The sequence below is a fragment of the Scomber japonicus genome, chromosome 16 (genome assembly GCF_027409825.1).
Source record: "Scomber japonicus isolate fScoJap1 chromosome 16, fScoJap1.pri, whole genome shotgun sequence".
NCBI classification, from domain to species: Eukaryota; Metazoa; Chordata; class Actinopteri; order Scombriformes; family Scombridae; genus Scomber; species Scomber japonicus.
Genome location: NC_070593.1, coordinates 16,779,495 through 16,802,909, shown reverse-complemented (window position 1 = coordinate 16,802,909; position 23,415 = coordinate 16,779,495). Strand labels below are relative to the sequence as shown.

Below are 23,415 nucleotides of genomic sequence, written 5' to 3'. Positions count from 1 at the left end.
CTGTAAAATGGAATAATTTGGTTATAACCTTGATTTGCAGTTGTCATGGCAACATACAGGGGGCGGACTGAACTAGTTTGCCCCACGCAGTTAATCGCCATTTCGAGCTAGTGACCTCAGAGAGGCTACTGGTAACCTGCAACATGAAGAAGGTGTTCACCTCTGAGCAAATTTCAGATTGGTTCACCTCGGGGACCACGTTTGCCAACATCAAACTGACAGAGGAAGCGGTTGAACGAAAGTTAGAAGAGCTACCATCAAGTGACACAGGGTAAGGTCAGATACATTGAGGCAAGGCAGCTAGCTACGTAGCATCCCGCGTCTAGTTTAACACGTGGCAGATTCGCTATCATGCAAAACTATTCAAGGTTACTGGTGTCACTTCTTTATCGCAGCCCAAACTTTAATTTATTGGTGCCATAAACAGCCAGACTGGTTAATGCTAAATAATTGTAAAGACAATGTGAAAGTAAGATATAACATGTGAGGCTCAGATTAGCTTTGGTAGATTTTTAGCTAAGGACAGTAATTAGCTAGGTGGCCTTTCTAGACTTTTCTACGCTTAACATGGTCACTATTTTAAATGGCTGCCAGTAGCTTTATACAGGCAAAGGTAAGTGCGACACAGCAACATACAATCCTTTTTTTTTTTTTTTTTTAGCTCCAGTGTCTGGATTAATTAAATCTGGGGACCTTTACATATGAATATCCATTACTTTCAAGGTTTTCCAAGATTTGAATTAATACATTAACTTCAATTATGTAGCACTTTACACACTACTTGCGTCACTAATTTACATTAATGTTTTTGTGATAAAACTCACTCATTTTTTCCTGGGTTTAAATCCAAAATCTACTTTTTAAGGCTGGCTGTCAAAAGGAGCTTTTCATTGACAATTTTATAATTTGCCAGTTGCAGGAATAAACATCAGCTGTTGTTTACTGTTCTGACCACTGAGTCAGAAGTGTGAGTGCAATCTTTTCCAACCTGGAGGTTTGTGTGCCCTTGAGAGTTTCTGGAGAGCAGGAAGCCTCCAGGGGACACTATAATGTAATGTAAAAAATGTGATACAAATATAAAAGGTTGTCACAAGTTGATTAACCAGACAGGAAATAGGACAAAACAACCTACTAAACAAATTATGTTAAATTGTTTTAGGGATTGTAAAGAACAAGTGACTAATGACCTGTTAAGGTCATGAAACAGTTCAACACATCATTCATCTAGCCTAAAGTCACCTTCACGTTTTTGGTAGCAAATAATGATTTATAAATTACAATTAACAGGCTTACAAATAATTTAGTCGTTGCATCATGTTGTCATGCTGTGAATGTTATTACTGATTTTCTTTGTGATAAAAGACCACAGATGTATTGAGGAGTATGTCCTCTCACAGTGTTGTGTCATATGCCCTTGTGGGCCTGAGAGGAACTGGATAGTAATATGGAAGGTCCCAGTCCCTGTTTATTGTGGCTGAGCTGGAGTGCCTCATAGCCCGGTCCACATATCCAGAGATAGTTGGGATCTCTTCCCTTGGGTGGTCTCCGCAGTTGGGGACCGTAGGTGTGACAAAGCGTTGCTTCATTTTGTAGCGGCTGGTCCAAGACTCCATTGGTCTGAGCTGCGCCTGCTCCACTGAAAGACTGTCCTCTTCGTCATATTCCTTTTGGCTCAGAAAGTCCCTGAGCACCCGCTTGAAGACAGACGCCAGTTCCCAGGGCATTATGTTGTTAGTGGCAAGCACTTCACGAAACCTGCGGAAGGATGCGACAGAGTTAATTAAACACTTGCTTAAGTCGTAAGGATTTGCATCAACACAATATCAGCTTCCACATTTACAGTTGTCTAATTTTTGTATGTTTAATTCATCATAAAAGACTAAGACATATGCCCTTGCACCTGTTAAGTCTGTCCTATAGTTAGAAGACATATCTGGGACAACAGGTCGTGTTTTTAAAAATAGTACAGTAGTGTTATTGTTGGGTAATGTTGTTATGAAAGAACGCAGTAGTGACCTAGTAGTGAGTTTTTATGGGAAATAAGTAGGTCACAGGGCTCCATCATGGAATATTTTATTTCATTATGGTGAACATCAGCATTCTGGCTTTACTGATCCTTACAGGGCATCTTTCACCTTCACATGTTCACACCCGATATCGCCTGCCTCTGTGACAGTAACACACAATGGCTTTCTTGGCAGCTTGCCCTGCCTCCCTTTCCCTTCGGGTCCTCTCTGCTTTGTCTGCTGTCAGGCTGCGTGTTGATGCAGAAGCAGCTAGCCACTGTTGACAACATACTAATGTTAAGACGGAGGATGGCATGCCTGCGACAAAACACCTGGAGAGCACGGTGGCTGCATGTATAGGTGGGATCTGGGCACACAGGAACTCCAGCTGGTGTAGTTCTGATGTGGGGATGAGGGTCCGCAACCTGGGGTACCTCTGAAACCAGTGGAGACCCAGGGCGCTGTAGGCCAGCCTGTGTTCCCTTTCCAGCTCCCTCGCCAGGTGCTCGCGTTCCTCCACATGCCACATGAGCTCTTTGATCAACATGCGGCTGGGAACAACGCCTGGGGCATTCAGAGATGCTTCATCCGGAGCATGCACGCTTGTTTCATGCGACCATTTCATCCAGCTGAACAGTGGCATGGCAGTCACAGCAGACAATCCTGAGAAACTGAAGACACAAGAAATGTTAATCTGGATCTTGAGGCCATGATGTCTTTACAGTGCTGTTGTGCAGCATTTAAATATGCTGGAATATTTGTTGCTTTGAGCCAGGTGTGAATTTCTCTCTCAAGTTGCACATACTGGCAGGACTGATAGAGACAAATTGTGCAAAGGTAGATGGAGCAGAAATTGAATTAAAAAAACCTAACAGATGGGAGAGAGAGATGGAAGAGTAATGATAGAAAATTAACTTTCAAAGAACAAAGAAAAATGAATTTATCCAACCCCAGAATTATGTAAGAAAATCACAAATCCACGTTTGAACTATGAGTATCTCACTTTATCCAGAATTGTGTGAAATATTAAAATTTAAGGTTGACAGTGAAATATGATCACACCATAACTAAGCTGACCTCGGTTCCCTGCCTGACGTGTGCTTTGATTGCCTTCAGCCTTCAGTTCATGACAAACTCTGCAAAGGATGATGTCCCAGGTGTGTGTATTTGGCCCTTTTTTCAGGCTGATGGATGCATCACAGCTTCCACCTGGGATTCAGATGGATTACACAGCCTGCAGGGTCATAGGTCAGCCTCACAAATGCAAACTGTATGTGTGGCTTCACACATGTTGAGGTCACAGAACTGAGCTTTTCAGGTATTTAACCTTACTTCTGGTTGAGGTTTTCCATAATAAATCTATATTTTAACTACTGTTAGTTTTATAACACGTAGGAACAAATTATCACGCTAATGTCTAACTGAAAATTGTAAGGGAAGATCTGTACTTACAGGTGAAAACAGCAACGCTTACGCGTCTGTGAGGTGTTCAAGATGTTAAGGTCATCACAGAGTTCAGCCTCCAGCTCTGTGTGTCCATGGCTCTGTCCATGTTCATCCCTTTACTTGCTGTCTACTACGTTCCCTGGTGTCAATTGCCTTTTTAAAGGAGCAGATCACTTGTGAGTCGGCAGCGATCCTCAACCGTCTCGTTTGTTGGAAGCGTTTTTCTCTTTGTGTTGTAGCTGTTGTCTTGTCCTTGTCTCATCCCTCCCACTGCTCCTGTCACGCAGACTTTTTCCAGCAGAGTTAGTCACACACTGCTAACTGACTAAGAGCTGTCACCTCTCCTCCTTTCACCATACTCTCCTCTGTGCAGTGTGCAGCTTTGTTGTAAGGTCAGCTGCTTTGTAGCTTGCATGAAATGTGTGCACTGGAGAGAAAGGAAGAGGACGAGAGTGTTTTTTGTGTGTGTGTTTTTGTGCGCGCCCACAAGTCGTGTGTGTTGGCCGTCCTCTTAGTACTGTCAGGGTTTGTGCCTGCTGTTGCGATAAAATCCTCTCCTTGTTGAGAGAAAGCAAGGGCCAGAGACAACTGGGAATGCTCTCCAAGCTACAGTGCTGTGGGCTTGGTCTAGCTGGCCAGAGGGAAAGACGAGAGGAGGCAGACATGCTGAGCAAAGTTGGAAATGGCAGCGAGTAGTGAAGTAGACAGAGCTCCTGGTATTTTTTCCCACTGTGACCTAGCATTTGAAGTTAACTTTCAATGATAACCTCAGTGTTATTCAACATCCAAACAGTCATAGGCAATGTGGTTAAAAAAACGGCATCTTTGTGTCTGAGAAATACTGTATTCATTGTCTGCTATGTCATATAGCATTAGATTACATTACATTTCCCATTAACCTCAATGGAGAAAGCAATGTCGATGCCAGCACGAATTCAGTACATCCACAATGCCACACAAATAAATAATTTTAAAAAACAGCACCACAGTTACTCCATTGAACTAGGAAGTGAAAGTTAATTGATTTAAAGGTGCAAAATGTGTTTAATAATTTGTGTAAAGCGCAGCATTTAATTTTAGCCGGCCAGAATACGCTTCTTCTGATTTGTAATTGGCTTTCCGAACAATCAGATGTTGTAAGTGCTCCAGTGGAATGTCACTACACACCACACACATAACACATACTAAACATCCTAAAACTGCATGATGTAACTCCTTTCCACTAATACTACTCAATTAGGGTCCTCTCAAACTGACATAACCATCTACAAGTATTATTGAAATGATTTGGTCATAGTGGAAATAAAACCCATGTTACTTTTTGAGATGAAACTAGCAGGTGTAAGCTAAACCATTGTCACACTCAATCCTGTATTGTAATTTTTTGTTTGCTTTGAAGAATTACAATCTTGAAGAGGAAATTGTCACACTGTATGAGTAGAGAGAGGGAAACTTGCTGGTCCTTATGAATTTCAAATTCTAGTTATTGTGGCCCAAATTTGTTTTTTCCTTTCTTGTGACTGTTGAGGCTTAAAATGTATAAACTGCTTAAATTTTCCTTTATAATTTTGTTTCTGTTCAGCCCGTCAGAGGTTCCTGGTGAAGGCAGCCTAAAAGGTATAAACTGTGATGGAGGGCAGTTTCGAAAAAAAGTACCTGCTAGGAGTGAGTATTAAGTTTAGGCTTGAATTATTCTTCTTACATCCTATAAACTTATGTTGTTAAATGTAACACAGAATTTGTCAAAGACTGAACACTATTTCTTGTGCTTTCAATTCTAAATCCTCAGGTTCCACTCCTCCTCCACTCGCTAGTTACGAGTACCCCAACTTGCCCATAACCAAAAACAGAGAGGAGGTAAAATGTACCAGTGTATGAGTCCATATACAGCATACACTTACCCACACAGCTTGATGGTCTGAAAGTGCCCTCGTATTCTTGTCCTCATTCACGTTAGGAGTTTCTCTTGAGATTGTCAGCATGTCCTCAGGACTTTGATGCACTTAACCTTTTACTGTTTGTTCAAGAAACAAAGTTATTTGATGCTGCAGGACAACGGCTGACTTTAATTTCACTGGATTAAATTTTTCTCTTAGACTATCAGAGTGGTGTGTGAATGTTTTAGGTGCTCGTGCTGTCATTTAAGCTGTACTTCCTTAACGCAGATTATGAACTCTGGCTTCATCAGTTTAGTACATCCATCTGCTCTATAGTTTCATAACTTTCAGGACATATTTTTAAAAATTGTATCTATTGCAATGATATTGGTGCAAATCACCAAATGGGGTTTCTCTTTTTGTTAACTGTTTTCTTGTGTGTGTCTGCTTCCAGCTGATTTCCCTCATTGAAAACAACTCGGTAGTAATCGTTCGAGGAGCCACAGGCAGTGGCAAGACCACCCAGCTGCCACAATACATTCTGGACCACTACAATGACAAAAATGCCTCATGCAACATTGTGGTCACCCAACCACGAAAAATCGGGGCCAGCAGTATTGCGCGATGGGTAGCCACACAGAGGAAGTGTACCCTGGGTAGTCTGGTAGGATATCAGGTAAGTGCAACATTCAGACGAAATCTGATTTACTTAAACTGTGAAATGTGAACGCATACATGGGCCTGCACATACAGTATATTCTTAGTTCCTACAAAATAGTTAAACCATGATATTCAGAAGAGCAAGAGCCTTAACTTGAAGTGATTCACTTTAGATCACACTGTGTTCAAAAGGGAGATGACATCCTCTCACAACTCAAGAGTGTGCATATGCATATTTGCCAAGCTCTTGTGTGCATTGCTGTCAGGATGTCTGGTTGTGTTGCTAAGAGCTCTGAAACAGCACATCTAATAACTTGTCTCCTCTGCTTGCTGCAAACCTCCGGAGTTAAAGATGATGTCAGTGACAGTGGGAGCAATGACTATGTTTACATGTACAAACATTTCAGTTTTTTTCCCCTTATTTCAAAAAAGACAATATTCCCTCTAAGCTGTTGGCATGTCTAATGAAAATGAATATTTCACTAATATTCCTGTTTACATGCAAAGGGTTTTCAGGGTTTCCAGCTTCAACAGTGGGAGCTTAAATACAAAGCTCTCTGCAGGAAGGGAAGTAAACCGGAGAGGTGAAAAACATGAGTGAGCTGTGGCCTGATATTTATAAATTATTTTGATTTGACTGATATTATAAATTAATTAGTAATTAAAAGCAAGGTGCATAACTTTTTTGGATAGTGAATGGTCAAATTTTACCAGTTACCAAATAGATGACCTTTTTTGTTTTGGCTGTTGAATGATGCAAATCCACCAGCCACTTGCATATTTTGCCAGCATTTGGCTGCTATTTGGTGCTAATTTTGTGCCCTGGTTACAGGCACATCAGTGCATAAGTTGTCCTGTGATGTTTTCTACACTACTGAGTGTTTTGGTGCATCACACCAAGTTATCACCATCAGTCCATGGCTGCATGTCAAGATAAAAAACAATCCCCTTTGTCCCTGTTGTGGAGAAGACGCTCTGTTTTTTTCTAGCCTGCCCTGATCAGCTTGCCACTCTCCTTTCAATCCTCTCCTCTGTCTACCTTCCTGCTCCAGCATATGTAATTTTGCCTGCACAGAGGTTGACAACTGCTGACAGCAAACAGCCTGTTGCAGACTTTGGTTAAACTCCAATTGAGATGCATATTCCAAATGTGCTGTATAACATTTGAAGAATGTTCCTAAAACCCGAATAATATCTGCATATCCCACGTCTTGATCAGAAAATACTACTTTTGGAGTAAGGCTTAATTTGGAATATTCAGAACGTGGTCATATTTGAAATAATAGTGAAATATTAGTGTGCACATACATGTAGTCACTGATTAATAGTCCATGTTAAGACATAATGTTCAGCATTATATTCTTCATCTGTATGCTTTTTATTTTTGCTGCTGCATCCGAGACATCTTGGTTTGCTGGAGGGCAGTGGGGGAGAGTTCTCTATTCCCTTTTCTGTTGTTGTTTTTTTTTTTTCTCTTCTAGGTTTGTGAAAGTTGAGCACTCAGTAAATGGAAAGTTCTTTTGTGCTCAGAGTTGAGTTGGTGAACCAAAAAGTATTTCCCTGTGTTCATACACAGGGTTTCAATGAATTTATTCTCAGGTCACTGATATTTTCTCCAAGACTGAAATGACTCCAATGACCAGAAATAGCTAGGTTTGCAATGGCAGACACTGGCATGAGGTCTAAGCATACTGTGAACAATCCTTTATATCACTGAAGGAGCAGAACATAACCTTATTGATTGAAACTGGATGGGACCCAATATCTTTAACGTGACCTATCTGACATTTTTAAGCAAAGCGCAGTGTATTTCCTGGCAGGAAGAAACACCTTTTTAAAAGACTTTGGAGATGTAATATGTTCTGACACTCAATAAATGTTAAGTTTTGCAATAAAATACTGCAAAACATTTTTCCTGAGAACAGAGAGGAAACCAAATGCGAAAATACAAGAATTTGTGTTGGTGTCCAGATTTATGAATGCAGACGTATTTGTATTTCAGGTTGGTCTGGAGAAGATGGCTACTGAACACACTCGACTCATCTACATGACTACAGGAGTGCTGCTTCAAAAAGTGGTTTCAGCCAAGTGTCTCACAGAGTACTCTCATATTTTTGTAGATGAGGTGCGTAAACAGTCAGATGATCATAAATGTTTGCTGGACCTTTTTTAAAAGGGAAATTTTGAGGCCAAATTTAGAATATTTCATGCTGAATCAAAAACAATACATATATATATACACATACTAATAATATATATATATATATTGCTGCAGAGTCCCAATATCATCATTTAATCCTCATATCTAATCAATGATTCTTGGCTATTTGGTCATTTCAATAAGCTGTTTTTGCCTAAGGTTCATGAGCGCACTGAGGAGATGGACTTTCTCCTGCTGGTTTTGAGGAAGCTTCTTCATTCCAACTCTCGTTATGTTAAGGTAATCACAAGATCACTGTTCACATCCCTCTTATGCTCTGTTTTGGCATTAGTTGAACTTACAAATGTTTTCTCAGATCATCCTCATGTCAGCCACCATTAACTGCAGACAGTTTGCTGAGTACTTCGGCACTCCAGTTCGTGGAAAGATGAACCCGGCATATGTGTTTGAAGTGGAGGGGGCACCTTATGCTATTGAGGAGTTTTATCTGGATGACCTTCACAACCTGTTTCCAGGCAGGGTATGGACATGTTAAACGTCAGCTGATGCTACTGTTATCAGTATTGTGTAGCCAAAGTGTGTGTCTGTGTGTATTTAAAGTTGCTGATTTTTTTTTACCAGGTTGAGGCGCCTCACCCAGATGACCCTTATATATCACCTGAGATTTACAATCTTGCCATCAGTCTCATTCAGAGCTTTGATGAGATGGAAGGAAAAGATTCCAGGTGAAGTCTTATTGTCGTAGTGCACACTGGAAGGGAAGATGCATCGTTTCCCCCATTTGTCAATTATGTGTTTAAATGTGTGTTTGTGTGTGAGCAGCAAAACGGAGAAAGAAGGTGGCAGGACTTTGTCAGAGAGAGGAAGTGTGCTGGTTTTCCTTCCTGGTTTACATGAAATAAGCTACATGCAGGAGGCCTTGGCCAAGCTGGTCCACAAAAGGTGAGTTTATCTCTTCATTGAATCTTTCTGCACAGAAGTAACTTCTTATCTTGGAAGGAAAGAACACTGTTGTTTTCTAGAGTGTGCTGAGATTTTGGCACATTTAAAATGATCAGAGTACAAATGTACATACCTAGTTTTGAATACTTTCTTGCGTGGTCACATGACTTGTCAGTGTACAGACCTCAGACCAGGTGGAAATGGATGGTAACGAGCAGCCGATTCTGAACTGGTGAGAAAAAAACGGGAAAAAACACAACCTCTGTTATATGGCGATATTTTGGCTTCAAGCTTAGTGACATTGAGCAGAAAGAGGTACTCTATAAAACATCTCCAATGAAAGTCTCTACGTCATGCAGCAACACAACAAATTTATATCAGCAGCTTAAACCACATAAAGAAAAATATATATGCATCACAGTGAAAGCGCTAACTAATAAAGAGACGACAACTTAAGGCTGAGGCCTGTAAATAAAACAAAACTCAAACTGACTCCATAATGTACTGATTGGCAAAAGACATGATGCCCCTGTACTCAGTTAGCAAAGAGGGATTTCACAAAATAATCCAGACCTGAGGATCACACCGTCAACAACACAACCTTGGGCTTGAAAGAGGCATTGGCTGCATATGTGAGGATCGTCAGGTCGCCATCACAACAGATAACTGCATTAACATTGTGTGGAGCTTAGTCAATGGTCGTAAACTTCGCTTTGCTATTGGTAATTTAGATTCTCAAAATCATCAATAATTATAGTGATGATATAATTTTGTTTATCATATCATAATTGCAGTATTTTCCACAATCGCAATATGATTTTAACCAAATCGTGCAGCCCTACTCTGTCTCTTTTATCTGTTTTGCTGGCAGTATTTTCTTTATGACCAGTGTTTAACATACATTACTTGTGCTGAATGTCTACATTTACCTTTCAGATTGCAGGTTTATCCTCTCCACTCCACCGTGACTCTGGAGGAGCAGAATGGTGTGTTTCTGTTTCCTGTCCCTGGATACAGAAAGGTGAGAACCATGTTTTTTTTTTTGTGTTGTTTGTTTTTGTTTTGTTTTCACTGAAGTGTGTTGTCAGTACCTGCTGCACTGATGTTCTATTAATCTTCACAGGTCATCCTTTCCACCAACATTGCAGAGAGTTCAGTGACTGTTCCAGATGTCAAATATGGTGGGTTCTATTACTTAATCTTTGTCTTACCGGTTCCCTGAAAGTTATAATCCTCAAGACTTTGATTCAGTCAAATATCATTTTTGATACTGTATAAGAATGTTAGATAACCTCATAGATATCAGCTTCACTGTTACTCTTCACACTGTATCAGAGCTATATTAAGTTGGTGCTAATGGAAATGGAATAACCTACTGCTGGTGCTTCACAAAAGATTGCAGTTGCCATTAATTTTGAGGGACTTCTCTATAAATAATGTGCATTTGTATGGTTGCACTGGTAAATGGGCACCAGTGTCTCTTCGTTTCTCTACGTTGATGCTCAAGGAATGTTTTCTGTAGTGTTAAACTGCACTTGCTGTTACCTTGATAACAGGTGACATAAAATCGACCATGATGAAATCTAAGGGATTACAACTTTAATTTTAGCTAGGGTCGTTTTTTTTAAAATCTTCTTTGTACTGGTGCTTCTTTTATTATCGCATAGTGATCGACTTCTGCCTGGCGCGCCACATGGTCTGTGACCAAGACACTAATTACCAGTCTCTGCGTCTCACCTGGGCATCCAAGACCAACTGCAACCAGCGCAGAGGTACAACAACTCCAGCACAGAACTTGACCTCTAAAATGTAAGTATCTGGTCACACTAATTCACTCATGTTTTTTTGCTCCCTCCATCAGGTAGGGCAGGTCGAGTGTCGAAGGGCTACTGTTATCGTCTTGTTACCAAAGAGTTCTGGAAGAATGAAATCCCTGACTACATGATCCCTGAGATGCTGGTATGTGCCACTGGCCAGAGATTAATTTACACTGTTTTCAGCGTTCATCTGACGATCACACTATGCTGTGCTATCCCCTCCTCTCAGCTAGCCCCCCTGGCCACCATCATGCTGAAGGTGAAGCTTCTGGACATGGGAGATCCCCGCTCGCTACTCTCCACAGCTCTCTCACCTCCCAACCTCGGTGACATAGTGCGGACTGTGCTCCAACTCAAAGAGGTCAATATAAAAAGGGTGCAGATTGATGATTCTCCCCAGAAAGAGCAATTAATGTCTACTCAAGTAGGTATGAAGGCAGGGCTGTAATGATGACTGTCATGTATTTGGGCAGGCAGCTGACCACCCAGTTCTGTCACAGACTATTAGACCTTGAGTTCTCAGACTGGAGCTTTGAGTCAGCCGCTGTTACCATTGTCAAGTGTGTTTGGTAAGAGTTATATAGGGCAGTGTTGTGTGTTTGTGTGGGAAGGGAAAGTGGTAGAAGTGTTTGTTTTTGTTTTATGTTTTTGTTTTCTCTCTGTCCCTGACAAATACAAACAATTAATAGAGAGTAGATCTCTGGGGTCAGGTATAGTCTTTGTTTTCTTTAGGATGCATAGAATAGTGTAATGGTGAAACCGAGTAGGTTTGCCTGATTGTGTAAACTTAATAAGGTAACAAAATTTTCAATTTAAACATTTATTAATATCATTTTCTATTTTTTTTAGAACATTTTGTTGTAACACACACACAATGAAACCCCTGCCTACCTCACTCTCTTATGCCAACCAAAAATGAATTGATCAACTCAGTTGTTCCTCTTGGCTCACTTACAGCCAAGATGGGCATCTAAGGTAACAAAAACAGGGTTTTTTTCATCTCATATGGTGCCTAAGTTTTGTAGGTCATAACATATTGTGTATGAAGATTCAAGATAAGACCAAAGTTTTCAGTGGATGTCAGAGCCAAGACAAAGGGATAAACAAGGCCTTCAACAGACTTTCTTTTAGCCTAGCCAATTGCTGTAAACGCCTTCTGCCGCAGTCTTGCAGGTCCTACCGGCCAGTAAAGAATAGTGATGAGTAAGGCTGAAGAGTTTTGAAAAAATGTCTAAATCTTCATGGCGCCTTTTTTAAATTGAGGAATCTGTTGACTTGACACTAGCTGGATATTTCTTTTTAAAGATGGGTGCCCTATCTGTGAAAAGTGATGGTCGGGGCCAGAATGAGGATGGTGAGTTGACATTCGTCGGCCGAGTGCTGGCCCACTTACCTGTGGACCTGTACCTTGGGAAGATGATTGTCCTGGGCTACATCTTTGGCTGTCTGGAGGAGTGCCTTATCATAGGTCAGTCTGTCATCATCCTACTTATATTGGCTGCAGTTACTGCATATGCATGTTTACAGTTGTAGAGGCAGAGCGTGGTCAACAAATATGACTGCACTTTTTGTTTGTCTGCATCACTCTTATCCTCAGCCGCCTCTCACTCTCTGAAGAGTTTTTTTGCCATACCAACCATGCAGCAGCTTGCCGGCCACAGGTGAGTCACATACAGCAGCTGCCCCAATTCAGACTTTCTTGCAGTCAGTGTGGCACGTGATATTTGGTACATTATGTTGTCATGTACTCTCTGAGTCCGTTTACTTGCTTTTATAGTCCCATCACAGTTTTTTTCTGTGTGCAATTAAAATTATTTGAAATTCCAGGAGCAAGTTGGCCTTTGCTCGCGGCACCCCAAGTGATTCCATGGCTTTTGTCAACGTCTTCAAGGTAATGTGTTTAATGTCAAGTCAGGGTGTTGTTCAAGGTAATTATGTATTTGCTTTAATAGCTGAAATCCCTTCCCTATTGTCTCTTACTGTTAGGCATGGCACTCCTCCAAAAAGAAAGGGTTGCTGAGACACCCAAAGGTGAACAGAGCAACACAACACAAAGACATAAGAATGTGCTGATCATATTATTTACTGGTAGAAAATCCTGTCCTCTTTTGTATTTTCTTTGCCTTTGATACTCCCTCTTGTTAGGATGAGCTGGACTGGGGAAAAGAGAACTTCATTCAGATCAAGAGGATCAGGGAGGTAAGGAGACAACTCCAAGCATCAGGATGAAGCAGACTGTCACTATGTAAAGACGGCATTACATGAAACTAGTAATCTGTAAAAAATAAAAATAAATTTTAAAAAATGGGCTCATTTAGCCCCACCTACTGCTCCACCGCTACCGGACAAAAAGAACCAATCAGAGGCAGGATTGTGTCTGATGGAGTGTCTGACAGCTGCCAATTACTGCTCACGCACACAGGCCCCTCCCCCTTCCTCCTCAGCTCGGTCAAGCTCATATCTCCGAGAGTGGCTTCAGGAGTGTAGAGAAAGTAATGGTGCAGCAACAACCACTGCGTGCATGTGGTCGCGTGCACGTGGTCGCGTGCACGCCAGCCTCCTCTGGGGGAGGGACTTTGGAGGCAGGGCAGGAGTGCAGCGGAGAGGGAGGGGGAGGGATCTGAATGTTGTACTTCTTCAAATTTGATGCTAAGTCCTCTCTCTCCTCAAAGTTACCAACTGCAGCTTTAATGAACTAATATTTTGAAATTAAGCTGCCAATGGAATATTGTTGGTCAGCAGTAACTCATTGTCCAGGTTGCAGAGCTGTATGAGGACCTGAAGAAACGCGTGCAACAGTTCAACATGCATGTGCCAGACAACGATCAACCCTCGGACTATACCAGCATACACAAACAGAAGTTCATCCTACAGGTTTGTTAGTGTTGTACATGAGTCTGGTGACAAAGTTGCAAGTACAAACTTACTGCAAGCAGTTGTTTGAACCTCTCCTCGTCTTAGGTGGTTATCGCTGGTGCCTACTACCCCAACTACTTTGTTCAGGGGGAAATAGATGAAACACTGGCTTCAAGAGATTTGAGTGGCTTCAACCCCAGAACAACAGTAATGGTATGACTCACAGATGTGAAATCTTTAGAGCAGGCAGAACATTTCATTTTGTTAATTGATACTTAGGGGGAAAAAAGATGATTACACTACAGATGATGACATGTTAACATCAGTTGCACTTTGAGGTTAATGCTTTACATCGTGATATTGTAACTTTATTAGGACTGAGCTGAAAGTACAACTGAAGCTAAGCCAGGTGTAACAGTATGGCTTAGGCTGACAAGCTGAGTCACTTTACATAGGATACAAAATAAAATCCCTCCTATATGAAGCATTTAAAGGGGGAATTCCCCCCCTATTTTAAAAAATGAATTTCAGGCCCTGTATAATGTGATGTTAGACCCAAACTATACTGGCTATATTATACTAAACTATACTATACAACTTTTTGTAACATCGAGCTATGTTGTGTCCAGGTGAGGAACCTTCCTCCATACAGTTTTCTGTACTACAAGCAGCTGCAGTCTCTATTCCGCTTGTGTGGACAAGTCAAAGCCATTTCCTTTGAGAGCAGCAGGTACTGAAGGCCAAATCATGTCTCAGCATCTACTGAGATTTGTTTTTTTGATTTATTTATGTAGATCACTGAAATGTACACACCTCATCATGGTGTGTGTGTGTGTGTGTGTGTGTGTGTGTGTGTGTGTGTGTGTGTGTGTGTGTGTCTAGAGCATATGTGGAGTTCTACAGGACATCCCAGGACTCGGGGGTGTTACCTGAGGTGTCCCTTGCCCTCCTCCTGGCCCAGCAGAGTCCTCCTATCGAGCTGTCTGTTTACCCCCTTGAACAAATAGAAAACTGTGCTGGGAATAGAAACATTACTCACTTGAAATACTCACGGTACAGCTTTATTCACACATCATGAAAAAAACATTTCTTGTCCATGTGAGTTAGTAAAATTATGCGCTGCATGAAATAAAAAATTATCTTGGTGAGCAAATAATTTCATAAAGAAACAAAGAACAAAGGTTCAGCTTAGTCACTTTTTTGATGGCTGAGACTGTCTTTTTGGAAAGTGGAACCCCCTGCACCACAGGCTGTGTTGGTCAGTGCCCCTGCACGGAGCCTTAATGTAATCTGACATCCTGGCACTCTGCATGACTTTGCACAGCAATCACTTGTACTCAAAGAGGGGCAGTTTCAGGCAGAGACAGCACCAGCTATTTCCTTCCTCCTCTGGTAGGCAGGAAATATGTTAACACATGCACACTATTAGACATAAAATAAGACAGCTCACTGACCATTCTTAGTGTTTCCCCTTACCAGTAATATATGCAAAATAATGCACAATATTGCCATATTTTTATAATCTCAAATACATTTTCCATGTTGAATAGGTGGCATTTGTTTAATGCACCAACCTTAAACCAAAGGAACTGAACAGGCAGCTTTGTTAAATCATTAAAATAATTGGTATGACAGGCAATGTGAATGCAGTAATAAATACAGAGCCACACATGACACTGATGCCCAGTTCTCTGTGTGATGTTGCTGGGCAGGGTGAACGTAGACTTCCAGAGCCAGACTGTCTGTCCAGTGGGAGTGGTGAGCAGTACCATTGACCCAGACAAGCTACCTCCCAGCCGCTTGTTTGTTGTCAACATCACAGAGGTCAGTCTTTTACATCTAAGCTATTTTTAGGGTTTTCACAGTCTACAAAAAATGCAACCTCTCATGACTCTGATCTGTGCTTCAGGTGGTGGAGGTGGGCCATTTCTGGGGCTTTCAGGCAGATGAAGCCAGTTTGGAGAAGCAGCGCCATCTGACAACAGAGATTAACATGCGTACGCTGCATCCTGTAACTGTGTCACTGTACCCCAACTTGCTGTGTCTGGCTCCTTACTCTGAGATCAATGAGCAGAGCATGTACTACCGAGCCAAGATTCTGCACATGCGTGGTAATACAGTCGAGGTAACAATCGCTCACACATTGTCATTCTTTGGCACCCATTATAACAATCTCCTTGACTACTCTCCTGTCAGATTTTATTTTTGTGTCAGCACTTCTTTCTGATTATGCCATAGTAGTTGTCAGCACATTAAGATAAAGGTAAACTTTTATTGATCGCACAGCGGGGAAATTCACAGCTACAGCAGCTTAAAAGAAAAACTAAAAAAGGACCTTAAAGTGCAGGAGTGCACATCAGAAAAAAAAGTAATTATAGTGCAGCATTGTACAGTCTGACTGCAGTGGGAATGAAGGACCTGCAGAAGCGCTCCTTCTTACACTTGGGGTGTATGAGTCTGCCACTGAAGGGGCTGCTTAAGGCCCTCACAGTCTGATGCAGAGGGTGGGAGGTGTTGTCCATGATGGAGGACAGTTTGGGCAAAACCTCCCTCTCTCCCACCACCTCTGGAGTCCAGGGGGCAGTGTCATCAGAGAACTTCTGGAGGTGACAACTGTCTGTGGAGTATCTGAAGTCTGCTGTATACAGGGTGAAGAGGAAAGGTGAGAGTACTGTGCACTGAAGTACCCCTGTGCTGCAGACCTGCAACCTCACATACTGGGGTCTGTCCATGAGGTAGTCAAGGGTCCATGCAGCCATCTGGTCACTGACCCCCACTCCCCCCAGCTTCCTCCTGAGCATTGTAGATTGAATTGTAGTAAAGGCACTGGAGAATTTGAAAAAAGTGATCCTCACAGTATTTCCAGTGTCCTCCAGGTGAGACAGGGATCTCTGCAGCAGGTAGATGACAGCATCATCCACCCCAATGCTAGGCTGGTATGCAAACTGCAGGGGATCCATGTAAGGGCTCACCAGGGGGCGGAGATGGTTCAAGATGATCCTCTCAAGTGCCTTCATCAGGTGAGAGGTTAAGGCCACAGTTCAAGTGGTTGGGCTCCGTTGGGCACAAGGTCTTGGGGACTGGAACCACACAAGAAGTCTTCCACATGACTTCCTCAACCTTTTCCAGGCTCAGGTTAAAGGTGTAGCAGACCACCTGACAGAGCTGGTCTGCACAATCCCTGAGGAGTCTGGAGCTGATGCCATCAGGACCCGTGGCCTTGATCTTTAGTTGCATTCTCACCTGATCCACTGTTGGTGTGAAGAGAGGAGGGGAAGGGGAAGGGGGAGAGGAGAACCACAGAGGTGATGGTGGTAGTGGTGGTGAGGAGGGTGTGAGCTGCAGGGATGGTGGTGATGGCAGTGAAGGAGACAGCACACATTCCTTACAACGTGTAGTGTCATTGAAGTTGGAGCTAAATTACTAATTTTAACTTTTAAACTGCCTTTTGTCCAGTGCTCCAACCTTTGTTCCAGCATATACAGACTTTTAATGGCCTGCTTAGCAACAACAGGCCGGTTTCTTAAAAAAAATATTAGAGCTGAAACTTACAATTGTTTTCATTATGAATTAACCTGCCCATTATTTCATTATCATTTTGTCCACAAGATACGTTTATAATTTTTAGGTGACTTTTTCAAATATTTTCAAAGGATCAAGTCCCCACATTTGAGAAGATGAAATCAGCAAATGTTTGGCATTTTTGGTTTAAAAACAATTATTGGATTATCTAAATAGCTGCCAATTAATTTTATCTTGATCAACAAATGGATGAAATGAGTAATTATTGCAGCACAAAAACTTATATGACTATGTTGGGTTTTCTTTGAAAATTACATATTTTCAAACAGCATACTTGCTGAATTCTGACCTGTTTGAACAATGAATTACACAATTTTATAACCTTAATGTGTTTGTAGTTGCTCAGTACAGTGTCATGCGTTTCACTAAATATGCAACAGGTGGCACCAAGTTCTTGAGGTAAATGGTTCAGGACCAACATCTTTCTAAAGCAATTATCATCAAAAATCCTCACCAAGCATTAAAGGTATTGAAAGAAAAGCAGACGAAAAAAGAAAGAGAATGTAAAAGTAGAAAACTGCAATATTCAGAGCATCACTGACCAGCATTTGTAGTGTGTAGGTCAAGTTTCTGCAGTTTTCTGTAAGAGAAACAAACTCAAAGACCAACTGATAATGTCAAATATGAGTCTATATTTCAATCACTGACACTGTTGGGTTGAACAGAGTTAAGTAATATTTAACAGGAGTATGTAATAGCAGTAGTTGATGTTACACAATGAGCAGAGCAAAGTGTATGTTGTTGTTCTGCAGGTCCTCTTTCTGGACTTTGGTAACACAGCAGTCGTTGCCTGCAGCAGCCTCAGGGAGCTCCCTTCTGACATCCTGTCTCACCCTTTCCAGGTAGTTGTACTATAAATAGTAACATGTTTCAAGTAAACAAATGCATCATTACGCTCTTCCACTGTCCAGACTGTGAACGAACAGTAACACAGATAATCTGCTGGTGATCTCAGGCTCAGGAGTTCCAAGTTACTGGAATGCGTCCATCAGCCCAGTCCATCATCCTTGGGAACCAATGGAGCAGCCGCGCCCGTGACCGATTCATCACGCTGGTGAAAGGCCGCTCGCTTATCGTGTCGCTGTACTCCATCCTCCATGGTGTGATGCGTGTGCATCTGCTCATCAACACAGAGACAACAAACACGAGCGTCGCAGACATCTTGGTGAAGGAGGGACATGCAGTGAAAGCCGAAGAGAACTTTGATTCCAAGGTGACAAGAACAGTTGGGATTTTTTTTTCACATTAAATTAGACCATGCACATATAATAGTCCATCACATGTACAGTCGTATGCCTTACCTAAAGCAATAGAAACCCAAAATGTGTTTTTAGTATCAAAGACATCCAATAGGTTTAAAAAGTGTTCACAGTAGTTTCCCCTTCCTGAAAGAAGAACAGCTGTAGTGAGCTAGATTTCATGTCAGTTGTCATTTGTACATCACTTTGGACAGAAGTGAAGAATAAATATAAAATTAATAAATGTAAACATACATCGTCTTTTCAAGCTTCACGAACCAGTCCTTTAACATTTGTCTCTTCTCTGCTCTCAATCTAAATGCCATGTATTGATGTAAACAAATGATGACAAAACTCACTACTTCTTTTTGTGACAATTCAATGCTAATTACTAATGTTTTTAAGTATGCTGCTATCATTGTGCGTGTTGACATTTCAATGCTCACACAGGCGCTTCAGAATATTCCCCTTTGTACTTGCAGTACTGATTTTCCCCAGCAGATGTTGTGGTAGGATGCTATAAACAACATTGCTTTGGTCGCAAAAAAATTTATAAAAAATGAATAATTAAATTGTTTGGGGATCTTGGGCCAAAGTCGACTTTAAAGCACTGGAGGAAACGCTCATGTATTGAGACAAAACATAGAATTGAACTAAAAATATCTTGGCCATGTACTGGTGCTGTGTGCCTTCTTCACTCTAGACGTCTGTCTTTGTGTGATCTTGCAGCAAAACCACGAGGCCCTGATGTCCTTGTACAAAGACATGGAAGCAGGCACATATGTCCCCAATTTTGCCAGCAGCTCCTGGAAGGATCGCAAAAAAGAGGAGAAACAGCTCATGGACAACCTGCTTGCCCACTTCACCAAAAGCCGCCAGTCTTATTCCAAGACAAAGGCAAGATATGCAGCAGCCACACATAAAGCACATATTAATAGTATCTTAATAAAAAGGTAATTTAAAATATCTAAGCTTCAGAATATCTGCTTTTGATTACATTTCACTTTTCAAAAGCAGTGTTACAAAGTCTTTGAAAATGTAGAGGAAAAACTTTCAGGGATTAAGGGAAAACTAAAATAAAAATGGGTTTTAAGATGGATTTAAAAGAGGATACTACCTGAATGTCTGAGATGTGGATACTTTGATGTCAGGTGTATGATAGCATCCAGAGTCGGTTGCTCTGTTTGTCCAGCAGATGGAGCCATTGCAGATTATATGCTGCTGTTCATTTTCTGGTTGTAAGCCATAGGCACACCCACTCTGTCTGCTAACCAGAACAATGACGACAGAGTGTCTTGGGCTGTGAATTACAATAATCAGTGGATGCTTGAATACATGACGTAATGTCTGAATGCTGCCTTTCTTTTGACACTATAGGTTCACCTGCATGGGCCACACAGTCCTCATAAAATCAACTTCTGCAGCTTTAGCCGCAAGAGCTACAAGTTAGTCTTGCGTACACCAAGACCAAATCAAACTTGCTGGTTGTCATTGCCACCCCTATCTGCTCATGAGTGTGTCTTACTCCCAGGACGGTGTGTATAGAGAGGAGCAGCATCAACATGTTGGCTTTGAATGAAAACCCTCACTACAAACATCAGAGAATTCTGGTGGCTGGAACTGTGTCAGTCAACTCTACAGGTACCAGTTAACACTGCAGTCTGGGATAAATGGGCATTAATTCACACCTTTTTAATTGACACTAACCAATATATTATAGTAATATTGGATCAAATGACAGTGCTTAATCTGCAGTTGCTTGTTATGATGAACCTGGTAAGAATTGTCAACCAATTCCTGGGTCCCCATTAGCACTACCAAGGTGTGCAGTCTCTATTGGTTTCCCAGCTCTCTGTTTAGGTTGCCTTAAACCTTATTTCCTGCAGGCTGCTGTTTCTAGAAAAAGTTTTTAAACATGCTACCTACCCAAACAGCAGACAAAGGTAGCAACTAGCTGGTGAACATAGTGGAGCATTTAGCAGATGAAGAATCCGATGTTTACTATGGGAGTTATCGGAGACTGACAACAAAAACAGTTAAGAGGGGACTTGTTCCCACTCCAAATTGTGTCTGTTGAATGTCTAATTAGGCCGTGAAGATTTTATAAATCTTAAGATTGAGCTGTATGTTTTTCAGCTTGTTGTGGAGTTCCTCTCCCTATAAGTGGTCAAATCAGTTATTGCAGGGCTGTGTTTCAGGTTCACGTATTCTCCTGAGAGATACAACGCTCATGCCTGACATCCCTGGACTGCCTGCTCTCATTACCATGCTCTTCACCCCCATCATGGAGTTACGGTTAGTAGACTTACCACGCCTTCATTCATTGTGTTGCCTTCAAGACATCTCATTCAAAAGCACATGCTAATATTTTTAATGCTCTTTTTTTTTTTTTTAGCACTAATGAAGAGAGGACCTGCTACACAGGAGCCCTCTGTGGATTGGGGTGGAACAGTCAAACACAAGAGGGCATCCTACCTGAACATGACGTCGAACTGGCCTTCGATGTCAAGTTTGATGTTGAAGACATCACTGAGGTAACGTATGTCTCCAGAAGGAGAGCGGCAGATGAGTTGTGACTGATCGCAACAAAGAAGTAGTCAGGAACATTGATTGGGTTTATGGGACCTTTTGTCATTGCTTGCCTCTCATGGTTTGACAAAAGTTTACTATTTTCAACTCTCCTCTGCCACTTTAACCACAAAACACAGCTGGGTTGCACTGGGAATACTACATGACTAAATCAGTGAAATGCATGGGTGTTAAAAAGCAGCTATTTTATTTATGTTATTTATAGAATTTACCTTCTTTCTGGAAGTGTTTTCTTATGTAATCTAAAGTCTCAGTTCTTAGTACCCCATCAACTAATAGTACATATCTAAAATAAAATTGATATATACTAGCAGTTTTACAATCAAAATATTATACTTTGCATTCATGCCATTGATGATTTACATTATGAAACACTCCCCAATGTGTATTTATTGTTAAAGGGCCCTATTATGCTAATTTCCAGCATTTTTTTAAAGATTTTTGGCCCCACGAGTAGATTTGCATGATTTTCAGTTCAAAAGCTCCTTATTTATCCTATACTGGCTCCTTATGCAGCCCTACAGTTCAGCCTCTCTCTCATAACAAGCAGTCTGAGCATCACTTTAAGGCTCCCTTCCTGATGGGCCCTATTTGTTTTGATTGGCCAGATTTCCAGAAACCTGCAGAGTGGCAGCTGTATCGGTTGTGTTACTGCTCATGCAAACCATGCATTTCTTGCTTTGCTGCTTCTAATTAAAAGCTTTAAAATGATCAAATAATGGGATTGATTATTGTAAAGAATTTACAGGAAATGAATTGTGTATCTCACCAAAGTAGCAGAGTTTCGTTAGTAGTGTTAAATAAATAATTGATACGTGGAGATATTTGAAGCTCTTTGTTGAATACATCAGTCAGAAATAATGCAAGGAGGAATAGTATTAGCAGAAACAGCCACAGTGATGATGATGCTTGATGGAGAGCTGCAGATGACTAGCACATCTCCAACTGGTAAATTACTTATTTTACTTTGCTGTGCACTCAGTGTGCCAGCTGGACTTGTGGCTTGACGTGATGACCCCCAAAACAATTGAAAAACACCATAATATTAATAGAGTGGAGCAGTGAATTTGCACACTGTGCAAGGAGGCGATGACCAGACAAAGAAATCCATCACAAGCCAACTTCGGCTCCGGGTAGAAAAAAAAAGTTAACCAAATGTTCAGAGCAGCCTCAAACCAGTGCTTTTTTTTCTCACAGACACCATTTCTTCATACTTCTACCTCCTTATTTGGCACTTTGCCAATGATTAGTGTGAACACCCAACAGTTTAACATTATATATGACTCAAAATAAGGAAAAGCATAATGGGGCCCCTTTTAGTTTTGTGTTCTTTTTCTATGCAGATTAATGCCTTGCGAGTGGCTATAAACCGGCTGGTGTGTGAGGGGCCCAATGGCACTCTGCATCTGGGGCCCGACAGGACCAGCCACCTGCAGGAGGACTGCCGGGAGCGCCTCTTGAGGTCAGTCACGTAGAGCCAAAGAAATAAGTTTAATTATTCAAACGAGTACACAATTACTGATCTACGCTTATATTGTGTAATGCAGACTGTTTACCAAGTCACCACCACGGGAAGTTGTCATTCCAGCGTATTACGAGAAACTGGAGAAATGGAACCAGGTATGGGACACCTTAGTGCTTCTTTATTCATTTGATCAATCAGCTCTGCTATATGCTGTTTTCATCATTTTAGATCTGCGTGTTTAAATGTGTTGGTGAATTGGTCCTGCAGGTGGATCCATCTCTCAAGATGGATATTGTTGAGCCTGGAGCTGTAAAGACCAGAGGTGTGCTCTTCCAGCTTCATCCTGTCACCCTACTCAACAGCTAAGAAGCTGTCTTTGTTTACATGTGGTTGAAAAGAAAGTGATTTGAATGTTGTAATTTGACTGAATTATGTTCAAGAGAGTATTTTATTTTCTAAGCTGTCACTGAAATATTTTTTCTTTGTTTAAATAAGTGACTACTATAAAGGAAAAGTTAACATTAGCTGATGAGATTCAGCCTGTGTAACCTGTTGTTACAGTGCTGCAGCACTGGCATTAAAAAAAGTTGGTTGCAAGAGATGAGGCTTGAGTCTCCATTCAAACATAGTCTCATTGTGACCCAAGTTAAATTTGTCACACAGGCACACTCTCCTACTACGAGACCAGCGGTGTGTCTGTGCCAAAATTCATTGCCATGTATTTATAGCTCCCCATTCCAAGTGTCCTGTCCAGTGTTTCCCTGTATACTGTAAAT

The 23,415-nt window shown here is 41.4% G+C and overlaps 2 protein-coding genes across 2 annotated transcripts; one reads left to right on the top strand and one right to left on the bottom strand.

The window, feature by feature from the left end:
* Positions 1 to 143: 143 nt before the first annotated feature.
* On the top strand, positions 144 to 23,100 carry tdrd9 (tudor domain containing 9). Its single transcript, XM_053335154.1, has 35 exons — positions 144 to 271; positions 5,035 to 5,069; positions 5,242 to 5,309; positions 5,784 to 6,005; positions 7,992 to 8,114; positions 8,349 to 8,429; positions 8,506 to 8,670; positions 8,772 to 8,875; positions 8,973 to 9,092; positions 10,029 to 10,113; positions 10,216 to 10,273; positions 10,760 to 10,864; positions 10,954 to 11,051; positions 11,139 to 11,270; positions 12,215 to 12,377; positions 12,507 to 12,570; positions 12,737 to 12,800; positions 12,896 to 12,940; positions 13,055 to 13,108; positions 13,667 to 13,783; positions 13,871 to 13,978; positions 14,395 to 14,495; positions 14,648 to 14,818; positions 15,478 to 15,589; positions 15,675 to 15,890; positions 18,100 to 18,189; positions 18,303 to 18,560; positions 19,315 to 19,482; positions 19,963 to 20,030; positions 20,117 to 20,226; positions 20,784 to 20,880; positions 20,981 to 21,119; positions 22,518 to 22,636; positions 22,722 to 22,794; positions 22,907 to 23,100. Exons 1-35 carry the CDS (start codon positions 144 to 146, stop codon positions 23,003 to 23,005), a joined length of 3,960 nt encoding a protein of 1,319 aa, XP_053191129.1. The 3' UTR covers positions 23,006 to 23,100.
* rd3l (RD3 like) lies at positions 1,392 to 2,649 on the bottom strand. Its single transcript, XM_053335592.1, has 2 exons — positions 2,339 to 2,649; positions 1,392 to 1,755 (listed from the first exon to the last, which is right to left on the bottom strand). The coding sequence occupies exons 1-2, from the start codon at positions 2,647 to 2,649 to the stop codon at positions 1,392 to 1,394; spliced, it is 675 nt and encodes a 224-aa protein (XP_053191567.1).
* Positions 23,101 to 23,415: the final 315 nt, after the last annotated feature.